General features: G+C 40.9%; 4 protein-coding genes across 9 annotated transcripts in view; 2 read left to right on the plus strand and 2 right to left on the minus strand.

Annotated features, from left to right (window-relative positions):
• LOC125761496 (E3 ubiquitin-protein ligase MIB2) overlaps nt 1-4,417 on the minus strand; it is a 33,093-nt gene extending 28,676 nt beyond the window's left edge. For 2 of the 6 annotated variants that reach the window (XM_049422675.1, XM_049422674.1), the window contains exons 1-2: nt 3,923-4,335; nt 2,780-2,913 (exon numbers count right to left, since the gene is read on the minus strand). The gene's annotated coding sequence lies outside the window, so the exon portion shown is untranslated. Of the gene's footprint in view, nt 1-2,779; nt 2,914-3,065; nt 3,179-3,922; nt 4,336-4,357 lie in introns of those variants that run through there. The other 4 variants (XM_049422676.1, XM_049422679.1, XM_049422678.1 and 1 more) reach the window with 4 other exon arrangements.
• The window catches only part of LOC125761504 (zinc finger protein 184), a 127,205-nt gene that overhangs the window by 47,768 nt on the left and 70,643 nt on the right, over nt 1-8,794 (plus strand). The window lies entirely within an intron of this gene.
• On the plus strand, nt 4,597-5,756 carry LOC125761512 (uncharacterized protein C1orf50 homolog). The gene is made up of 2 exons (XM_049422708.1): nt 4,597-5,075; nt 5,139-5,756. The coding sequence occupies exons 1-2, from the start codon at nt 5,018-5,020 to the stop codon at nt 5,678-5,680; spliced, it is 600 nt and encodes a 199-aa protein (XP_049278665.1). The 5' UTR covers nt 4,597-5,017; the 3' UTR covers nt 5,681-5,756.
• Nucleotides 5,758-8,588, minus strand: LOC125761502 (protein hook). The gene is made up of 4 exons (XM_049422685.1): nt 7,002-8,588; nt 6,821-6,936; nt 6,520-6,749; nt 5,758-6,444 (listed from the first exon to the last, which is right to left on the minus strand). The coding sequence occupies exons 1-4, from the start codon at nt 8,445-8,447 to the stop codon at nt 6,179-6,181; spliced, it is 2,058 nt and encodes a 685-aa protein (XP_049278642.1). The 5' UTR covers nt 8,448-8,588; the 3' UTR covers nt 5,758-6,178.

Genomic DNA, 8,794 nt, shown 5'->3' on the forward strand with positions numbered 1-8,794 from the left:
ACTTTACAGAACGAACGTGTTGAGTAGTACTTACTCACTATCAACTTCACCGCTATGCTAATGTATATTTCGTTCGAATTGAGTGCCACTTGCAAGCAAGCACGAGAGTCATATTTTCTATCTACCCTATTCAAATCTCTTTCACCGCGACTTGGACGTGAACAAAACATGTGTAGCTCTGTGCTGATATCTAGTGCGGGACATACGATGACAAAATACAGAACAGGAACAATGTTGTTGCTATCGAAGTGTAGCTTGTGTAGACCAGACGAAGCTACGCGACCATCGCTGGTGAAGCTGATGAGTCACACGGTGCGTTTAATGTCGCAACTGCTGCGGTTTGTGATTATGTATAACAGAGCTCTCTCCTTTGTAAAAAGAGAGTATAAACTAAGCACATTCAAACGCATTCAAACCAAATTGAACAGCATGATGGCTAATATTATCCGCGAACTGTTTTCGGTTTCTAGTTATTTTGTGCCTAGAATCATGTGTATCGTTTTTCTCGTAAGCTACAAACGAAAATACGCATAAAAGCACACGCTCGACAATCTTTCGGAATAGTATTTTGACAGTTGCTGGGTCACTAGTTTTATTGAACGAATTAGTAACGATGTGCTAATATGTGAAGCACGAATGTTTTAAGCGAAAACAACGACCAGTATTTTCTGCAACATAACAGATTGTTAATAAAATTCTTAAAACTGAAAAACGACATACGAAAAAAGGCAAAAAGATAATTTTCTACAAACAGGAAATTAAATTACTACAAATTTATAGCTGTTAATGCAAACGTAAATAATGTATTTTGCCAATTAAATTTAATAGAATGAATAGGCAAGGAAATTTAATATTATGACAGACGGTAAACAATGTGACAATTACATGTTTTTCTCAAACAGAAAACGACATTCTCTTTTAAAAATCATGCTAGCTCTACTTTCATGGGATAGTTTGTTGAAATATGGGACTTATTATCCGTTTAGATTTCACACGGATGGGTTGCGTCCTGCTTGTATTGGTGAAGCTTTCAAGGACATGAATTTGTCATTTTAACACATCTAAATCATCAATACTTGACTCTCCCATCACACTCAAAACTGGAGTTTTACTAGAATACATACGTTTGGCGGAAGTAACACGGTGGCACCCAGTTTCTCGGTAAGGTTGTTAGAAGGAAAACTTTTGTATTGCTAAAGTGGCCGTCATTTTAGCTTGGCAACTTAACATACATACTTAACATATATACAACGCAACGTTCAACATTGCAATCGTTTTTAACACGGTAAAGGTTTGCTAGTTAGAAACGGCCAGGCCATATCGTAACGTTAACAACGAGCAATACAACACAACGTTTATTTTTGTTTATAGTTAACGACCCCTAAAGGACATGCCGACCATTTCTGGCTCACTAGACTTATTTTTACCATGTAGCCGGATAGTCAGTTCTTGCTACCGGGGACGGTTCAGATGGGATTTGATACACGTTCCTGTCGTGCGAACCCGGCACCGTTTACCACATACGACACTGGACTGCGCTGCTTCAGGTTCATGAATGCTTAAATGTAATAGCAGATTTCATTATAGATTGAGGAATAACACATGAAGGTATTTTACATTAAGCATTTAAATTTGCAATACCAGTCACATCCAACGCAACTGAACTGCCCAACACAGTTTCTACAAAAAAAACAGGATCTTTCCTTATAGCGATCCCGGACTGTCATAAATTTAATTAAGAAAAGAGCTATTTTATCAGCACATATCAGGCAAAGGAATCTAGATTACATGCAATGCAAAACACCGTATTTCGATATATACACTTTTATTTTTGTTTTGATACAGGGAAACGCAAATGATAGGGTGCGGCGAGCAGACTTTAAGGAATCACGCAAGAGAATTTGAAATATGCGACGATTGATATCGAAGTATCCAACATGTTAGCGAATCAGCCAATATTGAAATAGAACAGTTTGTCATTCTATTCTAGTAAGTGGTAGAACTGCTAAATTTATAATTATTAAATTAGAATATTTGTCACTTAATAAATTATTGTCCTGTTTTTAAATTAGCTCAAACCAAATCTTCAATGTTCTGTTGCCTACCAGGATGGTAAGCGCGGCTTTATATTTCTCCGCATAAGACGAAAAGTCGTAGAATAAGGTAATATTATTTATCATGCATAACGCAACAAATTTATTCATATTTTTCTTTATTTCAAATTCATTCATTCAGTGGAGATGAAAGAGGTTTCTTACTGTAGCAGCAGTAACCTGCTCTTTGCTACAGTGAAAAAGAGTTTACTACAAGAACCCAAACGCCAAACACAACAGGTAGTCATGGAAATACCATGGAGACCTCGACAGCCTGTTTCGAGGACGATATGCTGTATGTGTATGAGTTTTTTTTGCTACGGTTTCTTTTGTTGTACCAATTCTTTTAATACGATAGATATTTTTTATTTCCTTTGCCTCTGTTTACCTTTTTCGCTAAAACATTAGCCAACCGACATTGACAAACAAAAATGTCATCTACATAACTCAGACGTCAGGTGCAAAGATTGCAATACACTGAAGGGTAGGGCGGATGGGTGGTTGGAGAGGCAAGCACGCACATATATTGTACGAACTCCTTTACTTCGCTAAAAATGGTATCGTTTTCAGCGTTTGAAATTTAACTCTGTCGGGTAAGAACACAACGAATGCAAAGATCGTGTCGGTCGAAATGCATGGTAACCAGCAGTTTTCTGGTCCTAAATGTTTACTTTTGAAACACTTACGTTTGCAGGCACAGGATCAGGACGATTTTGGAAAGTGACTTCGTTTACTTCGCGACAGTTTGCGTGTTATATGTAGCAACTTGAAAAGGATGCGACGTCAGCTTCGTTTTCTTTCGTTTACATTTTCATCTTTCCTGCAGGGAACAGAACAGAAGGACATGCGAAGTGTTAACCTTGCCAACACACAATATTTATTCCTTTTTTGGCTGTTTCTTTTACAACCGATCACAAAATCACACACACAAACACACACACAGCACCACGTATCGGTCGTTATGATACTTACACACACCACTCTTACGTTCACGCACGATCACGCAAGAGCGAACGAGCGGAACTATTTATATAGATAAATACGAAAAACACATACACGCATATACACACCCACACCGGTATATACTATGGAAAACAAATTCCCAAAACAAACGCATCAAAATTTTAGTGCAACTGGGAGTGTAAACCACGCAGATGGCGAACAGCTAGTTCTGACAAACCAAAAGAATCAAGGAAAGCACGGTAACCGCAAATATACTGGTAACCATGACCGAAGCGCGAATAACACGTCACAAATACATAGAGCACACGTGCACGACACGCACAGGAGCTCATAAACACTGTTCTTAGAATCGAAGAGAAATAGAAATTACAATTTTTCATGTGTATTTTACGCATTTTTATGTGACCATTGACAGGTTTTAGGCTGTAATGTAAACAAACTACATCTACACTACATCCAAGTAATTCCGATCTTTTGTAACATTTACTCAATTGAGAGATAAAACAAACCACCGATTGAGCTACTATGAGAGACCCCAGAAGGGATTGCCAAAACTTGCTCTGTGCCGTTTTTTTGTTTCTATTTTATATGGACTATTTTTGCTCTAGGCACTCTCTAGTGTAATCCACGCCGCAATAACATCAGAAAAACGAGACACGCACATCACGATCAGCCTTTACATATTTCACATCCGCGTAAGATCGTGATTATCGCCTTGGTCGTCAAACACTTTTTCCTTTTTAGCCACTACCATGGCCCTTGTTAGTTTTTCCTGCCGCTTCTGCTATTGCAGCGAACACCCTAATCGGCAACACTGGAAAAACACAGCACAGCAATCTTTTCCCGCATCATCCCATTATACGCACATTTTTGACAACCTTTCAAATTAAAAGGGCAGCATTCCTTCCAGTGGCACTAGCAACAACGACGTGAAGTGTGGTGCGTTGGGGTTTCAATTAAAGCTCTGGCAATTAGCACACACAAACACACAGCAACATACGGCACCACAAACAGTGGCGCCCACTTTGGAGCACTTCTATACTTGATTGCGCGAATTGCAGCATTAGCACGATTGAAGAAACATTCGGCCGATACGGCAGCGCGCACGGTCTATTTGTAAGTGTGCGCTACTTGTTTTTGCTTTCTTTTCACAAGTCTGCTGGTTTCGATGTTGGATTTCACAGTCGCTGGTGCGCGATAATTTTTGTGATTCACAATCGTTTTGCACCACTTCGTTGCCGTTCCTGCGTCTGTCTGATTTATTGTGTCTATTTCAACACATACATCTCACACATACTCACTCATGGTCGTAGCGTAAGCAAGAAAGGTCGTCTCATGTCGAGCAATTTGACAAAGTGACTGTAAAATGAAAATACACTTTTTGACAGACGTGGTGCGCCACTGAAAGCTGAATCAATCGTACAACTAGCCATTGAAAAACAGCTGAGAACGCTTTAAAAAAATTATACTTTAAACCATCGATTTTACTCTTCAAAATTGTGCACAACAATTTCGAGAGCACTGTTAAAGAATTATTTAAAAATTTGATCTAATGGTGTCCTCAAAATCTCTTGACAATTTAACTACCATATACAATATAAAATCCTTTTGATAGTTCAACAAAATAATTAAACCAAACAGAAGCAGCCAAGTAAATTCCCCTAACACACTAATAAAATGCGCGCCACATTAATGTATCGAAAACGATTTTGACATTCCTGTTCCAATTGTTTGCAACAATACCGCGATTCACAGCGAAGAGCAAATCGTAAACAAAACAAAGATGAGATAACTGAAGGAGATTATAACCAATTAAAGTACGCACGTTGGAAGTTCGCTTTTTTATAGCATAAAGAGATTTGAGTCAAAGATTGATAAGAACATCATAGTCTGTAAAGAACGAGAGTGCGCACCGTGGAGAGGTTAACATATTTCTGTGAGTAAGGCGATTTCACAATAGCATGCAAACGATGGACCTCGATCCAGCAGCGAAGGAGTACCAGGATGCGTTATCGAATGGTTCGTATTAGTGAAATATTTGCTGCATATTTGCTGACCATCAATTTACAACTGATCCAACAGTACAATTGGTGGAACGCAATCCGGCTCCTAGTGGGACAGAGATCGTGAGCTTATACCGTAGTGGTGTACGGGAAGCGAATGACATTGTGATGCTTGCCAAAGAGATACAATCGGCCGACGTAGCGGTGACGAATAATGCGTGCGCTAAGTTGGTTATGATAGCGGAACAGGTTCGATTTCTGCAGCAGCAAGCGAAAAAGATTCTGGAAGAAACGCAAGCAGCTCAGGAGCTGCATCATGCTGCTTGTAATTTTCGTAAGATTCCCGGTCACATCTACCACTTGTATAAAAGATCATCAGGTCAAAAGTACTTCAGCATGCTGTCACCGAAGGACTGGGGACCGAAAGGATGTGAACATCAGTACCAGGGTAGCTATAAGCTGGAGTATGATCAAACGTGGACACCAGTAGAGAAAATCGAACAAGTGCAGGAGAATATAAGGTGGGCACAGCGGGTGTTGGACACGGGGTTAAACTCCAATCGGAATGGTTTCCTCTCAATTGGCAATGAGGATGCAAATGATAAGCAAACGGAATCTTAGAATCTATACGGGGGGGCTAGGAGCATTACGGTAATTATTAAATAAAGATAAATATCTTTCTTTTTTTAACTATAAACTTGTTGGTTAAATGTGTATATATTTGTGTTATATTTGGAATACGCGACACGCAATTGATTTTTAAGAGGTTAAAAACAGAAATATAAATCGGTTGTGCAAAATAAATATTAAACGGAAAACCCCACACACACAAAACAGTCAACTGTCTCCGCCACTTTCGCTGAAAAGAAATAGTACCTGAGTTGGTACGACCGTAGGATAAGCAGGGTCAAAAATAAGAATGAAAAGTACACACTCTAGTTTGAAGACTATTCCATCAAGGAACCGGTAATGAGAGGACGATTTGCGTTCTGCACGCTCCAGATCATACTATTTCGCTAAGGGTAAGGCACCTTTCGGCGAGCGCACATGCCAACGGAACTATCTCGACGGCTGTGAATTGATGATCATAATGATGATGCTGAGCACAGTGATGAAGGATCATTTTTTGCCATAGTTTGCATTTAGTGGTTTTCTTGCTGCAGGTTGCCGCTGTCGTGCGAGGAAACTTTGCCCTGGCCCACTGAGCAATCGTGCATCAACCGCTTCTCGATGGCAAACCATCCCTAGCCGATAGAACGCGGTTGCAATTAGCTGCTCTTCCTGCTGACCCATCGCAGTGCGGGAAGCATTACCATTTCCCACCGTTAGCGTACCATCCACTCCTGCTCCACTGGGCGAATCGACCTTATCCATCAATAATGCTTCTGCAATTATGAAACATTGAATTAAAAGTAGCAGTTGTGAATGCATTTATAATCCCTGCACGCTCTATTACTCACCACTGATTGCGTGCGCATCAAGCGTTTTGATCACTTCCTTCGCTTTTTCAACACATTTTTTGTAGCGCACATCGGCCGCCTGCAATTCCTGATCCTTCACAACGAGGGCTGCTTCCAAATTCGCAATTTTTGTGTGCAAATTGGTAAGCTGCAACTGCGCTTCGTCCATTTGCTGTGCAGAATTTTGCTCTTTAAGTTCCAACGTTTGTTTCATCTGCATTTCAAGTTCGCTGTTTAGAAAGAATAGATTAGTTCGGAGATTAATCGTACTGGAAATCATTGTGAATTAAACTTATCTTACGTTTTGCTACTTCCATCCTCGGTATGATGCTGACTAAGAAGAAGAATTTTCTGGTTAGCTGACTTTAACTGATCTCGAAGCTTTTCGTTGCGCTGATTTGCATCGTCTAGCAATTGCTGGAATAAAATGTTAAGCATTAAGCATCACTAAATGTTGAAATTAAATAAAACCCATCACTTACCGAAAGTGCCGTTTGCCCACCCTGACCCTCCCGTAGAGCCTTGTTTTCACGTTCTAGTCGCTCGATACGTTCGTACAAATCGTTTGAATGCAGTTCCTTTGACATCGTGTTTCCACCACTGTGACCGCTGTGACTAACCCCATCCACACCGATGGCTTGGCCACACTTTAGCTCATCTAACGCCTCTCGCAGCGTGTCCCGCTCTCTCAGAAAGTTCTCCTTTTCCCGCTGCACTGCCGCAAGCTGGCCCTGCAACTGGTTATACTCGAATTCGGCTCGCACCGTCTTGCCCATTTCCTCGTCAAGCATTCCGTGTAGATCCTGTATTTTCTTCTTGTACAGCTCGACCTGACCTTTCAAGCCGGCATATTTTTTCGCTTCTTCCTCATACTCGAGGTTCTGCTTCAGGTAATCGGCACTGCGCTCCTCTTGCAGCTTTATCTGCTTTCGTAGGTCATTATAGTCTTCCAACTTTTTCTTATAGGTTTGTAGCTGCGTTTCGCAAATTTTTAACTTCTCGTTTGCCTCTTTCAGGATATCGATCTCGTCCTTTAGCTGTGCTATTTCGGCTGTGGCCGCGTGCAGCTCATCGATCCGGATCTGTAGCTCTGTGATCTCCTTCTCTTGAATCATCGATTTCATCTTCAGATCATCCCTGGCAGTTTCTGCCTGCAGTAGCTCATCCTTCAAACTGTCCACTAGCTTGCGTAGATCGTTGTACCGTGATGAACCTAACTGAATTGGACCGAGCGACGTTCCATCATCACCGATTAAATTTGGGTTTTCGTACCGCCCCACGATAGTCTGCAATTTGATTATTTCCTGCTGCAATGCTGCTTTTTCCTCGATCAACCCCAACATCTTTTTATTCGTTTCGTGGCACTTTTGCGCCAATGTATCCCGATCTTCCTGCAATGTTTTCACATCCAGGCTTGCAGTCGTATTGATCGAATTACGAGAAGGAGACGCTCCCTGCCAAATGTATTCAATTTCCTGCAGTGCAGCCATTATATTTCGCTGCAATGATTCTTCTAGTTCCATGATCTGCGTAATGTATTTTTGTTTTTCGAGACAATTCACCGCACAGCCAAGTATAAGCTGCAGTAATCGGCCAAGCTCGTGCGGGTCACATTTCTCTGCAATTTTGAGCGCATCTGGACGTAACTCTTCCGACAGGTTTAAACTCAACATGTCCTGATAGTACACGTAGATACCTTCGATGATTTTTCGCAGATTGCTCACCTTTAACCGCCAATTCGCACCGACGTCTGACTTTATCTTGGACAGCCAATTATCGGTAAACACTTCCGGAGCGATTTGGTTAAGTGCTTGTGCGAGAGCAGCACCATCCGAAAGTTCCAGCACCGTTTGATGTGGTGCGGACAGATTCAGTACGCTTAACCAACGTACCAGGGATTCGTAGATTTCCATTTTATCGTTTTCCATCCCTGATAACGGTTACCCGAATGGAGACAACGTTCAATCCAATGGATGCAGAAACGATACAGTTTTGCGATGAACGCGTTTAAGGATGGAATTCTACAGACAAATTAAAAATAAAACAAAAAACTTTCCTCTCACGTATGTATGCAGAGCAATTGGAGCGATTTGTTTACAACTCGACAAATGGTTGACAGGCGAAAGTGGGAAATTTTATTTTCGCTCTGACATGTACATACATTTATATTAGGTGTTCCGAAAATTCCTACCCAACTGATTAGATAAGAGTGCAGAATTAAATTTAAAAAAGAATAAGTTTACCTTATTTGTGGTACAGCATGATGCCTAGTTGA

This window comes from Anopheles funestus, chromosome 2RL (genome assembly GCF_943734845.2).
Source record: "Anopheles funestus chromosome 2RL, idAnoFuneDA-416_04, whole genome shotgun sequence".
Taxonomy (NCBI): domain Eukaryota; kingdom Metazoa; phylum Arthropoda; class Insecta; order Diptera; family Culicidae; genus Anopheles; species Anopheles funestus.

Coding starts and splice junctions, on each gene's coding strand:
- LOC125761512 (XM_049422708.1), top strand. CDS start 5,018: ATGCAAACGATGGACCTCGATCCAGCAGCGAAGGAGTACCAGGATGCG. Junction 5,076..5,138: donor CCAGGATGCGTTATCGAATG/GTTCGTATTAGT, acceptor CTGATCCAACAG/TACAATTGGTGGAACGCAAT.
- LOC125761502 (XM_049422685.1), bottom strand. CDS start 8,447: ATGGAAAACGATAAAATGGAAATCTACGAATCCCTGGTACGTTGGTTA. Junction 6,937..7,001: donor GTGGGCAAACGGCACTTTCG/GTAAGTGATGGG, acceptor ATTTTATTCCAG/CAATTGCTAGACGATGCAAA. Junction 6,445..6,519: donor TGATGCGCACGCAATCAGTG/GTGAGTAATAGA, acceptor TCATAATTGCAG/AAGCATTATTGATGGATAAG.